The 14,550-nt window shown below is 60.5% G+C and overlaps 1 protein-coding gene across 1 annotated transcript; it reads left to right on the forward strand.

Annotated features, from left to right (window-relative positions):
- Window positions 1–8,948: 8,948 nt before the first annotated feature.
- EN2 (engrailed homeobox 2) lies at window positions 8,949–13,255 on the forward strand. The gene is made up of 2 exons (XM_061198214.1): window positions 8,949–9,636; window positions 12,821–13,255. Exons 1-2 carry the CDS (start codon window positions 8,949–8,951, stop codon window positions 13,135–13,137), a joined length of 1,005 nt encoding a protein of 334 aa, XP_061054197.1. The 3' UTR covers window positions 13,138–13,255.
- Window positions 13,256–14,550: the final 1,295 nt, after the last annotated feature.

The raw sequence follows: 14,550 nt of genomic DNA on the forward strand, positions 1-14,550 counted from the left end.
TTGGTTTTAAAAGGTGGGAGGGGGCAGCGGGGGTACCTTCTGAACCACGCGGCTGCTTAGGGAAGCGGGTGTGGCCAGACCCGCGAGGCCGCGGGGACCGGTGCGGGGACGAGGCGGCGCCCTGGGGCCCCGGGGGACTCGAAGGACGAGCGCGGGGCGGGCCGGAGGCAACCGGAAGCTCGGGTCGCGGTGGTTAGGACGGCCCGGGGGCGGTTCGCGGGTGGGGGGGGAATGAAGTTTCGGACCGTGTCCCCCCGGAGCGCCACCCTTTCACTGAGTCCGGACGAAAGGCTTTGAAGTCGCTGCCCGGGCTCGCCCCTCCCGCGTCCCCTCCCCGCGCCGCGCGGAACCGCCGAGTCCGGGCCGTGCCGGCTTTGTAGCTAAGCGCTATTGCGGCGGCTCATTGGACCACGTCGGTGGGGCGATAGCAGCCCTCTGATCTGTGAGCTGCAAAGAGCTCTGCGGTCCATTCACAAATCCGCGCCGGGCCGGGGCCCGGAGCTCCCAGGGAGCTGGCCGCCGCGTAGGGGGCTCCGCTGCAGCCGCGCCCTTCGCCTCCTCGCGGGCGCTGCGTCTCACAAGGCTCGGAATTTGGGGGCTTGGGGGCAGAGGCTCTCACGTCGGTGGAAAGTTCCTAGCCAAGAAGTCCGTCTCATGGATCCGGGCTCCGACTCCCGGGACCTCGCTGTAGAGCCCAGAGTCTCCACTGGGCCGGGGTCCCCTCCTGGCCAGAAGGCAGGAGCGTGGCTCGGGCGCATCCCCAGCGGCCTGCTCCGAGCCAGCCGGCGCGAGTGTAGACCCTCCCAGGCTCCGGGGCAGGGCCGGCGCCGCAGCCTCAGCGCCCCCACCCTCCCTCTCGGGGCGCGGCGGGGCACCTGGCCGGTCTCTAGGAATCACCCCTAAAGCCAAGCCCGCCCGGGGATTCGCTGCTTACTCAGATGAGCCGGGGGCGGGGGGGGGCGGGGAGGGAGACCCTCTGAGGAAACCGGCTTCGGGGCCTCCAGGGGGTCTCCCACTCCAAACTCCAGCAAGGGATCCCCTCACCCAACCCGACGGCGCAGCGAGACGGGGAAGGGAGCTTGGAGAGGAGTAGCCGAGCAAGAGACCGGGTCACCCCGGCACAACCTCCTCCCGCCCCGCGTGCGCGCACGAAGGGAAACATCCGGCTTGGGGCGCCGCATCCCCGCTTGCGACGGAGACCACTGCCCCCCGGGCGGAGAAGCTGGGTGCTCGCCGAGACACCACTAGGCGATACTGGGTGATGCGAGCATGGCGGAGCCCCACACCTTCCCCGCTCGGCGGAGCAGCTGGGCCCGCAGGGGGTGCCGGGGATGCCGGGGATGCTCCTGCCCCGCCACCCCGAACCCCAGCAAGGTCCACCCTGCCCCCACCCCGCCGGCCAGGCTGGACGTGCGAGGCGCCTGGGTTCCCGGAGAGGAAGCTCGCCTCGTGCCCCGGCGCAGACGGGCGTGCCGCTTTCTTTTGGCTCGATTTCGTGCTTTCCAGGAGCTGATTCACTGAGGAAAGGCGGTTCCCGCGCGGGCGGAAAGGCTGCAAGCCTGTGTTCGGCCCAGTCTCGGACCCTGGCAGACGCTCGCCTCTGGGTTGCCTCTCGATCCGATATCCATTCTGGCCTCCGACTTCGGAGAATGTCCCCGGATCGAGGTTTCCTAGCGGTCGAGACTTGGTTTCACATTCTGTTTTCAAGGCTGAGCTTTTCCTGGCTGCTTTGCACGAGCAGCAGCTGAACTTGTATCTGCAAATAAGACAGAAAAACGTCGCCCAAAATGTGTGGTTTGTTTGGGGAATCCGCGCTTTACCGTCGGAGCGTTTTGGCACCAAACCTTCAGTCCCCGCCGGCAGCCTCAGACCCTCGCCCCCAGGCCCCCAACATCTGAAACCCAGAGGCTGCCCCGCCGCCGCCAAAGTTAGCCCTGGCCTTGCGAACGGAGAGCTAAACTGGGTAGTTAATTAGGACAGCTCTCATTTCTGGCTCCGGGTAGCTGGGCAGGTGTAAATCCCTAGGAATTTAAGGGCATTAGCTACATATGTGGGAAATCCTGATGCATATCCCGTTTCTCTCTCCTAGCCTGTGTTTATCCTCCAGCTGGTATAGAGTTCCTGAACTTTGCCGTCGTCACAGAGGCTGCTGTGTCTTAGGGGATTAAGTGATATGAGACACACAAAACCCTGAAACTCCGTAACATAAGATGCAACATGAAGAGCTGCCTGCAGAGAAATGGAAGATTTTTTTAGAGATATGGAGGAGAAGGAAGCGGTTTTTTTGGGAGGAGAAAGAGTGCTTCTCTAATGTGTTCTAACTTTAAAATATTGCTTTGGTGGGCTTTTCCTTAAGTGGGTGAGGTCTGCTGGGATGATGACACAGAAGCGGATATGAGTACTGGGAGAAATGCTGAGGGCCATTCCCTGGCCCTGGGCCCTGACCGGACCAGTTGGAGCTGCCCCAGGAGGGAAGTTGGGCCTCAGTGAGCACCAGCCACCAAGAGCAGGCACCCACTATGCAGTGACCGAGACTTTGTGCTCCTAAAAGGCCACCAATCCCCCAAGAGTGTTCTGCCCTTAGCACAGGAATGTACCAGGGGACATACACCCCATACTATACAAACTCTCCACCAAGGTGAAGCCTGTGCCCCCAGGCCGCCAAATTCGGAGCCTGTTGAACTCAGTGGAATTGATCAGTAGTTTCATCAAATACAGGAAATGTGTTCATTTCATTCACAATTTAGTTTCACTTTTTAATAATAAACTATAAATTTTAATATATTTCTATTTGATAAGGAAAAAAATCCATTTCATGACTAATCTGAACATAGGTTTAAAATAAAATCTATCTCCCCCAACGTAACCAGTATATAACTCTGCATGAGTTCCCCCAGTGAAGCTCTATTGTTGATATTTGGGGGTGATGGTTTAGATATTTTCTTCCTGGTATAAAACCCAGACTAATGAGTTATTTGTCTCAGTAGCAGTTGGTAGGTCAGCTGGGCTGGATCCAGGTGGTTTAAGTTAAACCTGAACTTGTCTAAAATTCTGGAACTGTCTAGCCACTCAAATCATGTTTCCAAAAATAGTGTGAAGTCAGCATACGTGAGTTTATGCCACGCTCGCCTCGCTGTGATTTCCTGTAGCTTTCAGGGAAAGAAAACGAAGAAAAGAAACCCCATGCTCTGTGAGGGAGGCAGGTGTTCCACGAGTTCCTTTTGAAGATCTTGTTTTCCTTGCAAAGATCAAAAGGAAGACAGTGGATAGACACTAGAATTCCTTCCACTATTTGTAAGTAATTGTAAGATTGGAGAGGGTGGTGGATTGTCTTCACAACTCATTATCCTTTTGTATATCTTTTCTTCTTGTTTTCGTGTGCTCAGCCGGCTCATGCTATAGGTGCCGCTCTTCAAATTCCAACTAATTCTACTTATTTGCCTCTGGATTATTTGCAATGTGTCACTTTCTTCTTGGTTGCCGCAATTCCGAGGGGACATTTTCTTTACCATGGAGGCGTGAGGTCACGGAACAGTCTGTATGACTCTGCACAGGCTGCTCAGTGGGCTTGGTGAGGAGAGTGTGGTCCACTTGGAGTGGAAGCCGGCCCCACTTCCAGAGGCGTCCACATTTTACTGGGATGGAGAACAGCAGTGAAACAGGGTGAGAGAGCAGGAAAGGGGCCCCTAGGGCACAAGGTGATTCCCAAGGAATCCCAGCTCAGGTCATTTAAGGCAAGAGTCGCCTGGCTCTGGAGAAAGCCAACGGATGGTGGGCCACCGGGCCAGAGCAAAAGAATGAGTTTGGGGGTGTGTTTCCTAGCACAAGTGGGGCGATCCTACGATTTCCCTTTAGAAGCATCCTTTTTCCTGAGAAACCAGGTTAGGGAAGGTTTCGGCTCTGGAGAACTGCCCACCCTCCGCCCATCTCCCCAGCCCTCCCAGGCTGGCGCTGAGGATAAGCATCAAAAGTAGGTCCTCTCCCTGTGGCCTGGACAGGCGGGCACCCACTTCACAGCCTCCAGCTCCCACGGGGGGGCTTTTGCCGAGCACAGGCCGCCTCTTCTCCGGCTCTGGCGGCAGGGTCCAGACGGGCAATGCCGCTCGCTGCCCTCCCCCTTCCTCAGCTAAGCCTCCGCCTGGCGCCAACCCAGCCACCAGGCTCTCCTGGGTGCCACGTGGGGACTTTCGGGAGCGGGGCGCCCCTTGCCGCCCGGGGCAGGGAGAGGCGCGGGTCCGGAGCGCAAGGGCGTCTGCGCCCCACTCCCCACGACGCTTCAGGCCCTTTCCAGGTCCTCTGCGGCTGCGCTTAACCCTCTCCTGGGGCTACTCGGACGAGGTCCCTGACCCCAGGCCCCCAAGTTCGTCCGGTGCGTGGCTGGGAGGTGAGCACACCCGCACTTCCTCCGCGCCCGCCGGCCCCGCCCGACCACCCCCTCCTCCGCCTGCCCCATCGTTTCGGCCTTTGTCTGCAGGCCGGGGTCGCGGCGGCAGCCCCAGGAGCCGAGGGTGGCTCTCCGCCGGGCCAGGCCCTTTCTCCCCGCTCGGCCCCAAGGCCCCTGCCCGGCGCCGGGGACCGGCCGCGCGGGGCTGGCTCTCGGCCACGGGCGCGGGGCTCCCCGGCCTGATTCTGCTGTGGTTGAGATTTCGCCCTCCGGAATTGTTGGGCGTCTCTACCAACCGAGTGACGAGGACCCCTGCGAGCCAACGCCGCTCATATTGCGCTCGTTTGTTTTCTTCGCGTCCCCCCGCCCTCCCAGAGAAGTGCGGGAAGTAAGGGGACAGCAGAGTGGCTGGAAAAGTTCCCCTCCTCCGGCCTCGTTTTTAGGAAAAAACGGGAGGCTTGGATCTGTAGCCAGGCACCCAGCGTCCCCAGGAGCTCTCTGCCACCGGAGATTTTGTCAGTCTAGCGTCGGTGCTATGAAAACACCGTGTCCAGAAGCCGGCTTTCCCCTTGATACATTCCGAGGTCCCCCTTTGTGCAGAGCGCCCGGGAAGCGTGGAGGATGGTTCTCCGGAAGCGGGGAGGGGGGGGTTGCCGCCACTCTCCTGGGCCTGGCGAGAGGAGAAGGGATCGGGGGTCCCGGGCCGTGGCCTCACTATGTTGGGGAGAAACAAATGTCCAGTGCTGGTCGCCTGTTCACGCGGAGAAGCCCACCCTGCGGGACGGCCGCCATCCAGGTGGGAAAGCGGAGCTGCGTGGCTCGCTGGGCGCAGGGCCGGCACCTCGGGTTCTGGAGCGGACACTTGGAAATGCGTCCCCCGCCTTCCCCAGCGCCCCCAGAAAGCACAGCCAGGCGAGGTCCCAGATCCCGCCTGGCCGGTCGGCCCTCAAGCGGGTTTTAGAGCTTTCTGAAACAGCTTGTTGCGATTTCTGTGTTTGTAAGATTTAGGATTCCCTCAGCCCCGGGTCAAATCAACTTTCTGCAGCTTCCCCCCAGATTTTCTCACCCTCCACGCTGTACCTTTGAATGGTGCCCACTCCCAAGGGGCGCTCGCTTCCGGAATTACGTTCATGTTTGGGTTGGCTTTGAGTGGCCTGATACTCTCTAATGATTTCTCCCCTCATTCCTTCCTCTTTCCCCTCCTCCTCCTCCTGCACCTCCTCCTGCACGGTCCCACCACGGCCCGTAACTCAGGAATTGGCCTGCTTCCTCGACCAGTCTGATCTGCAGCCTGGAGACCAGTGTCTGCAGAATGCTGTCCCCCCAAAAGTGAGGTTGGCCTGGAGATGACATGCTGCTTTGCAGAGCTCATGCTGCAGCCAGTAATTTGGGTCTGGATCGCAGGAGAAAACACAGAAGTAAAGCACTTGGGCTCAGTTAATGCTAAGGCAATCAGAGGCAAAGATGCCCAAGACATCAGAAATTATTTCTCAGGAGATAGCCTAACTGGTTTTCATGGGACAGGTGGAGAAATTAACCTGTGGTGGCTTTGCAGGAAGCAACCAGTCCCGGGCCCCCCCTCTACCCACTTGGTGATCCAGAGACCCAAAAATCATTGGACATTCTCTGATGATTAGGGTTCACAGAGTCGCAGGAAAATTTCCCCCAAACCCTAAACATGTGTAAATAGGGTGTTCCCACAAAACTCACCAGCTTCATTTTTCCAGACACACACAGACTATGGGCTTCATTTTTTGAGACCCAGGGAGGGCCACTGGCAGGTGTGTATCTAGCCAGATAATTTGGTGAAGACCCTTCCACTGGTGGGGGAGGGAAGAGAGATGTGAGTCACCCCAGTGGGAAGTGCTTCCCCGTCCTGCTTGAGTCTCACCGAGGACCAATGAGCCTCCCCGTCTGCCTCCAGAGCCTACCCACACCCAGGCACCTACCTGCATTTAGCAGCAGGTGACCCAGCCCAGAACCTTCTGCCCAGTCCGTGCCCCTCCTCCACAGGTGAAATTCCCCCCAGCAGCACCTTGTAACTGTTGCTTCTAGTTGAGCCCAGGCCTGACTCTGGAGCCCGCAGTGGGTGGACAGAGCTGGGGTGGAGAGAGGATAGGACCTGGGTGGGGACCAGAGAAAAGGAGAGCCAGGTCAGGGTCAAGCCTTCAAGCCTCAACGTGGCCTGGTGGTCACACCGCCAGGAGGGCTGCTTGTCCAGAACTTACTCTATCCCTCCCGGCCTGACAGCCTCCTGCTGGCTGCCCCAGGCCCAGGGCCGGCCCCGTGGGGGGCCTCAGTTGCTGGGTACCCCGCAGCCACCTGGGCTGTCCAGACCTAGGGCACCTGGGCTCTCCCTCTTCTGCCTCTCTCCGTCCTTCTTCTCATCCCCCTCCAGTGTACTTTTATTGTGCCAGCGCTCCAGCACCCTCAGAGTTGCCCTTTTGGATGTTTCTCGAACTTTGAAAATTTCCATGCCTTTTAAACGATGGACAGGCATGCCTGGGGTAACAACGGGTGTTTGGTGGGGTGTCTGCAGCTGGGGGCAAGGACAGAAGAGTGAACAGGAAGGCGTCAGAAGGAGGAGGGGGGAGAGAAGGAAACAGAAGTTCAAGTTGGACATTCTGACAGCAACTGGAAAGGAAGTTTAGAAGGGATAGAGGAAAGCGGGGGGGGGCGAAATTGGGGGGCCACCCCACCATGTGATTTCTAATTTCCCTTTCAGATGGGCCCTGCTCTCCAGAAAAACTAGTTTAAAGGATTTTAAGACAAGAAAATGAGGTGAATGTCCTCCTGGTAGTCCCTCCCTGGGGTGGGGCAGATGATGGGTGGGGAATTGGGGGGAGGCAGCTGCTCTAGAGTATTTTCTCTCCACGTGGTTTTGAAGTCTTGGCTGACCGTCAGCTCCCCTTCCCTTTCCAGAAAAGAAGACTCATTTATAACCCCTTAGGCTCCTTTATTTCTTTTCCCCCACACGGAGTCCCAAATCTTATTCCCGAGCTCTTCTGGATCTGCATGCATGTTTCAGGAGGATCGTTGTCCCGGGGTGGAATCCTACCGTATGCACGCGGCTCCCTGCACTAGCGCGCACACGCGCACACACACGCACACTTACGATGAGTGTCTGTAGGAAGAGGGTCCTGCGCGTCAGCTCTGCGTTTAAGACAGGAATCTGCCGGGTTACCAAAGTCAAATGTAAGTGACAATTCCCCTCTCCGACCAGCAAGGAAGGCGGACTACAAAAGTCCCTTTGTATCTCGGCAGCTCACTTAATGTTATTTATGCATTTTGTGCAAGGAATTGTGGGATTTTTTCCCCACGGTAAACAATATGGAAATGTTAAAAAATAGCAGTCTTCCAGCGCTTGTCCACGTCTGCACGCCGGGGTGACCCGGCGGGGCTATCGCGCGGGTTTCTCAGATCCCTGAACCGAGAAGCGGCAGGGAAAACACGAGCGAGCGCAGGGTACGCGGTCGCGGTCTCGCCGGTTCGGGCTCCGGTCCCCGGAGCGCCAGGACGCTGCCGCTTTAAGGGGGGGAGGGGCGGCGACGGCGGGGGAGGGGCGGCGGGAGGCTCCTGTCACCGAGCGGCCGCCGGCGCGTCACGTGGGCGCGCGGCGCCGCGACCATTGGCCCGAGGCACGTGTCCAGGAGACCGGCCCGCGACGTCACTCGAGGGGGCTCTGTTAAAAATAAGAACAAAAATCCAGAGTCAAAGTGTCTCGGGTTGCGCTAAGTGGCCTGGAAATTTCCGAGCCGCGCGGAGGCCGAGGCGGCGAGGGCGCGCAGACGGCGAGGGAGCGCGGGCGGCCCAGCCCGGCCCGGCCCGGCCCGCGCCTCCCGCCGCTCACCCATGCGACTCGGGCCGCGGGGCTCGGCGGGGCTCGGCGGGGGCGCGGCCGCACGCCGGTGGGGCGCCCCGGTCCGCAGCGGGGCGGCGGCCGCGCGGAGGGGGCCCCGAGGCCGGCGGAGCGCAGCGCGGGCCCGCGGGCCTCCATGTGCGTGCTGGCGGCGGCGGGCGCGCTGACCGCTCGCGCCCCGCACCCTCGAGGGCCGGCCGGGGCGCGCGGGCGGGGGCGGCCGGGCGGCGGCGGCGGCCCAAGTGGGGCCCTGCGGGCGTGAGCGGGGGAGCGCGCTGCCTGCATGCGCGGAGCTCTAGCCCCGGGCGGCCGCCGCGGCAGCGCCGGATCGGAGGCAGCCGGAGGTGGAGAGGAGCGCGGAGCCCGGAGGCGCCCCGGGTCCACGCTGGACCATTGTGACTGTCTAACGCCCGGGTGCGCTGCGAAGACGAGGACCGGACTCTTTTGAATCTCCCGGCATCTGGGCGCGGGGCGACTCTTGGTATTTTCTAACTCAACTCGTGGATTGGAACGTGGCTCCGCTCTGAGCGCGGCCGGCGACTTGTAGGAGCCCAGCCCTGGCTGCGGCCGCCGCGCACGCCCTCGGAAGACTCGGCGGGGTAGGGGCAGGGCTGGCCGCGAGAGTCTCCGCGTGCAGAGCGGGCGGGCCGAGGGCTGATTGGAGGGACTCCCCGGAGAAGCGATTTGGGATTTGTTGCTAACAGCATGGAGGAGAATGACCCCAAGCCCAGCGAAGCGGCGGCGGCGGCGGCGGTGGAGGGGCAGCGGCAGCCGGAATCCAGCCCCAGCGGCGGCTCGGGCGGCGGCGGCAGCAGCCCGGGCGACGCGGACACTGGCCGCCGGCGGGCTCTGATGCTGCCCGCGGTCCTGCAGGCGCCGGGCAACCACCAGCATCCACACCGCATTACCAACTTCTTCATCGACAACATCCTGCGGCCCGAGTTCGGCCGGAGAAAGGACGCGGGGACGTGCTGCGCCGGCTCCGGAAGAGGCAGAAACGGCGGAGGCGGCGGCGAAGGCGGCGCGGGCGGCGCGGAGGGAGGCGGTGGCGCGGGCGGCGCCGAGCAGCTCCTGGGGTCGGGCCGGGAGCCCCGGCAGAACGCGCCGGGTGCGCCGGGTGCGGTCGGGCCGCTGCCCGGCGGTGGCGGCGGCGACTCTCCGGGTGACGGCGAAGGCGGCTCCAAGGCGCTCTCGCTGCACAGCGGCGCCAAGAAAGGCGGAGACGCCGGGGGCCCCCTGGACGGGGCGCTCAAGGCCCGCGGCTTGGGCGGCGGCGACCTGTCTGTGAGCTCAGACTCGGACAGTTCGCAGGCCAGCGCCAACCTGGGTGCGCAGCCCATGCTCTGGCCGGCTTGGGTCTACTGCACGCGCTACTCGGACCGACCTTCTTCAGGTGAGTCCTGGGGACCCATGTCCTGGCCCGCCGTGGGGAGGCCCGTGGGGTTGCGGGGCAGCGCTGGCGCGGGAACTTACCCGGAGAAAGAAGACACCAGGATCCCTGTCCCCCAACACAAAGACGCACACACAGCGACATTGTTTGCGGCTGACGCTGACCCCGGCAGCGGCCGGGAGGAGAGGGGGCAGGACTGATTCACAAGGGGGTATAGACTTCGTAGAACGGCAAAAGCACAGGACCTCCTTTCTCTCTTGCCTTTTGGGCCTCTCCTTGCAGCCCCTAGCCCATCCCTCCCTTGGCTGGAGTTTATTTGGTGGGAACGGGGTGGCTGGCAGACAGGCCCGGAAGCTCACACCCTCCACCCCTTCTCCGCATTCTTCCAACTCAGTCCAGACCCGGGACCCACGCCCAGCCCACCGCAGACCTAGACTCATCCTAAGACCCAGTTATCCCAGATGTGGCCGGGGAAGAAAGCAAGGCTGTCTGCTCTTCCTCAGCTGGGGCTGATGAGGGGGCCTGGGGGTATCCGCGGAGGGAAGGGATGGAAACAGAGGCGCCCTTTTGCCCCGTGCCTGGTTTGACTGCCGAGCCGGCGCGCACACAGCTTGGAGGAGGGAGGCCTGCAATCCCCAAATAGAAAGGACCTTTCCCAGAGCTTTCCTGGGGCAGCTCTGCGTAGAAAAGGAGATTTCAGAGGGAATGTGGCGGGAGCCCGTGGGGGTGTGCAGAGCTTCTGGGCGTATTTTTCATAGATCCGGGATTTTTAAAAGCTAAGTCCACGTCCCTGTAGAAATCATCAGCCGCATTAAATGCGGGTCTGCGGCTGCGAACCGCCATTAGGCGCAGACTCCATTTGTCCCCGAGCCGGCAGCGCAGACCGGATCCCCTTGCCCCCCCACAGCCCTCAACTGTTTTGCGGGGGTCGTTTACCCAGTTCACAGCACAACTAAGTCACCCTTTGGCCGCCTTCCCGCAGAGATGGTGTGTATATCTCTGATGAAATCCAGATTTCTCCAGCTAGATCTGAAATTTGCTCCATTGTTCTCGCCTCTCTCCTTTGTTAATATTTAATTAACATATAGGCTCACAATGCGGCCGGCGAGGAGCCTCGGCCCGGCTTTGTGCGGCGCCGGAGTCGCGGCCGCGCCAGGCCCCAGTGGCCCGCGGGAGCCCGGCAGCCCGGCCTGGCTCGGCGGCTGGTCTTCCTGGACTTAAAAAAAAAAAAAGCCCCGTAAGAGAAGATTTGTTTCTTGGCGTTTAAGAAAGCAGCAACGCAGAGTTTTCTTGCGGAGGTTTGGTCCTGTTTCCGAGACTCCTTAAGTGTTTGCGGTTTGAAAGAAAATCAAGAAAGAAAAGGAACTAAAAATTCTGATTCTAGGAAGATTTTCTTTGCGTAAAATGGTGTGTATCTTTTGTGGGCTGATTCGTTGTGTGTGAGCGCCCCAGGACCAGAGAAGTTTGGGGGTTGGGGAGGGCGGGAGTGGGGACGGAGAACCGGCTCCGCTACGCGAGGCTTCGTTGGGGGGCCGAGCAGGCGCGGGGCCGCCCGGGGCCTGTCGAGGCCTCGCCGAGACACCTCCTTCCCCCTTGGCGCGCCCGGGACGCCGGCCGCCGCCCCGGATCCGCACCCCCCGGGTAAGAGCCAGGCGGCTGGGCGAGGAGTGGGTGCGACGGGACCGTGAGTGTGCGCGCGCGTGGGGCAGTGCGCGTGGGTGGGTGTGAGCGGGGGCGTGCTCTGGAAGCTAAAAGGCCCGGAGTGTGAGCCGAATCAGCCCTTGGCGCCCCCTCTCCAGCGCGCACGGCCCCCTCTTTCCGATCGTGCCTCCGGAGAGGCAGGACAGGGCTCGGTGGGCGGGGGAGGGAGGGCTCGGCGCCCCCTGGGCCTGCGGACCGTCCCAGACCGCTCGCTCGGCGCGGGCCGGGGACCGAACCCACCTTCCTGGTCCGGTCCGGGTCCGGGTGCCCCCGGAGGGGCTCGCAGCTGGATCCCTCCGCCGGCGCTGCGCTGCGTGGCCCGGCAGCCCCTTGACCCTGCAGAGAGGGGCGGGGACCTCGGTGCTCCGGCTGCCCGAGGTCTAGCCTTCTCCAGCCTCTCACCGAGGGCGCCTCGGAAGAAGCTGGGGCCAGGAGCCCCCCAGAGTCAATTCACACACTTCACAGATTAAGAACCCCAGGCGTGCAGCCGTCACTCCCTCCTGCAAGGGCTTCTTCCCTCACAGACACGCTCGCGGGGCCCACCTTCTGAGACCAACGAAAAGAACACACTTGGCCCCCTTCGCTCTGCTCTCCTTTCTCAGGCCTTTTCCCATGGCCAGGTCCTGGGAGCCTCACCACCACGGTCCCAAGCCAACCTCAAGTGCTGTGGGGCGTCCCAGCGGGAGGAGGTGTGAGGGGTCAGAAGTGTGAACCTCTGCCCAAGGTCACCCGGGCCCCCCAGCGGCCTCCTCCGCTCCCGACCACGCGCCCTGCCCCCTCTCCTGGACAGGGGACTGGGGAGACCTGGTGCGGAAGGGGTAGGAAGCTCAGTGCTCCTGCCACACTCAGGCAAGGACATGTGGGCGCCTTTCCGTCCCTAAAGGGAGCAGTGAACTTGGGCCCAGGGCCAGGTGGGGAGGCAGACCTCTGGGCCCCTCCTGTTCTCAGGGCCCAGCTGACCCTGCCCCCTGGCCCTTGGGACCTGGGGGGTGTTCCCTGTGGGAGTCCCTTTACACCCCCCAGGGCTCCTCCTGCTACTCTGGCTGCCCCGCCCCGATCTTTCCCCCTCACCTCTCTTCTAGCACCTACCCCTGTCCTGTCCTTATTCCTGGACAGAACCTCAGAAAGGGCTAGAAAAAGCCTGGCCACAAAGTTGTGGTTTTTCCCTTTCCTGCAGGAGTTCTCCTTTCATCCGGAGCCCTTTCCGCTAAGCCAGCCCTTCACCCGCACTCACGGTCCCTCCTGCAGACTTCCTGGGCCACCTCCTCGCTCCCCAGGGGAGGGTCCTGGAGGTGGGTGGGAGCTCCGCCCCGTCCCATCTCAAGTCCAGGCCAGCTTTCCTCCAGGTCAGCCAACTGGCCCTGGGCAGCCGCCTCCCTCCCGGCCTCTGCATCCTTCCGTGCCCGTGGTTGACTCCCCACTGAGTAAGGAGGCATGCCTGGAGCCCTCCTCACCCAAGTTCTCTGTGTCCACCATGCCTGTCTAGGTCCCAGGTCTCGCAAACCAAAGAAGAAGAACCCCAACAAAGAGGACAAGCGGCCCCGCACGGCCTTCACGGCGGAGCAGCTGCAGAGGCTCAAGGCCGAGTTCCAGACCAACAGGTACCTGACGGAGCAGCGGCGCCAGAGCCTGGCCCAGGAGCTCAGCCTCAACGAGTCACAGATCAAGATTTGGTTCCAGAACAAGCGCGCCAAGATCAAGAAGGCCACGGGCAACAAGAACACGCTGGCCGTGCACCTCATGGCGCAGGGCCTGTACAACCACTCCACCACCGCCAAGGAGGGCAAGTCGGACAGTGAGTAGGGGGTGGGCGCCAAGCCCAGTCTCAGTCCGAGCTAAACAATGCAATAATTTAAAATCATAAATAAAGGGCCAGTGTATAAAGATTATACCAGCATTAATAGTGAAAATACCGTGTATTAGCTATGGTTCTGCAATATTCTGTGTATATATAATTTACAGGAGTTGTAAAATCCAAAATATCTGACTATAAAATATTTTTTGAGTTTTCTTATGTTTATGAGATTATGCTAATTTTACGGTTTTTTTTTTTTTTTTTTGCGAAGGGGGCTGCGTAGGGTTTCATCTTTTTTAATCCCCTAAGTTCCATTATGGGACATCGGACACTTTTTTTCTTTTTTTTAATTTCAAAAGAGAAAAAAATTAAAACAACTTGCTGAAGTCCAAAGATTTTTATTGCTGCATTTCACGCGACTGTGAACCGAATAAATAGCTCCTACGTGGTCTATGAGTTGTGCCACTTTGTTCGTGTGGGCTTGGTGAGGGCAGCAGGAGGGGGCCGCGTCCCCGGCCTCGCCCTCGCCATCCGGCAGTCGGCGGCGAAAGGGCCCCGGCGGGGCGGCGGCTGGAGGCTCGGCACCCGCCCCCTGCGCCCGGATGTGCCGGGCTGCCTGGGCCGAGGGGCCCACAGCCGGCTGCCCCCTCCCCGCCTCCTGCCTTCCCTCCCGGTCCTCCGGTCCTCCTCCTCGCCGAGGCCTGGCCCGCGCCTCCCTGCGTGCTTCCGTCTGCGTCTGTGTCGCTGTCCCCAGTCCAGCCGCCAGCGCCAGCTCTCCCGCCTCCGGGCACCGCTCCGGGGCTCAGGGCCGAGGGGCCGGGTATGTGGCCAGAGGCCCGCGGGCGGTGAGGCCACCCCACCCCTCCAGGCCTGGGCCCAGAGACTCCCCTGCGGCTCCATCAGCTGCCCAGGGGCCGCCTGGGCCCCAGAAACGCGGCCGAGGTCCGCTGCCTCCGTCTCTGGTCGGCAGAGGCCTGGAGAGGGAGCTGGCATTTCCTCCCTTCCTTTTTTCTTCTCTTTCTTGTCTTTCTTTCTTTTCTTTTCTTTTCTTTTTTCTTTTTTTTGTAAAGTGGCCGCTTCTGCTATAGAGAGCATTCTTTCAAGGTAAACTGTGTGTGTGTGTGTGTGTGTGTACGTATATATATATGCTCATATACACACACACAAGCAGACGTGTAAGAGTCCACAGTTCTGGAACATGTGGCTACCTTGACTTTTAAAGGAACTCAGAATTCTCCAGGATCTAGAGGAAGGAAGAAAATGTGTAAATAATCATTTCTTATCACTTTTTGTCTTTTCTTGTTTTTTTAAAATATACATTTTATTTTTTTGAAGGTGTGGTACAGTGTAAATTAAATATATTCAATATATCCCCATCAAGTACATATATATAAACAAACACATTATCTATATCTATATAT

The sequence above is a fragment of the Eubalaena glacialis genome, chromosome 8 (genome assembly GCF_028564815.1).
Source record: "Eubalaena glacialis isolate mEubGla1 chromosome 8, mEubGla1.1.hap2.+ XY, whole genome shotgun sequence".
Taxonomy (NCBI): domain Eukaryota; kingdom Metazoa; phylum Chordata; class Mammalia; order Artiodactyla; family Balaenidae; genus Eubalaena; species Eubalaena glacialis.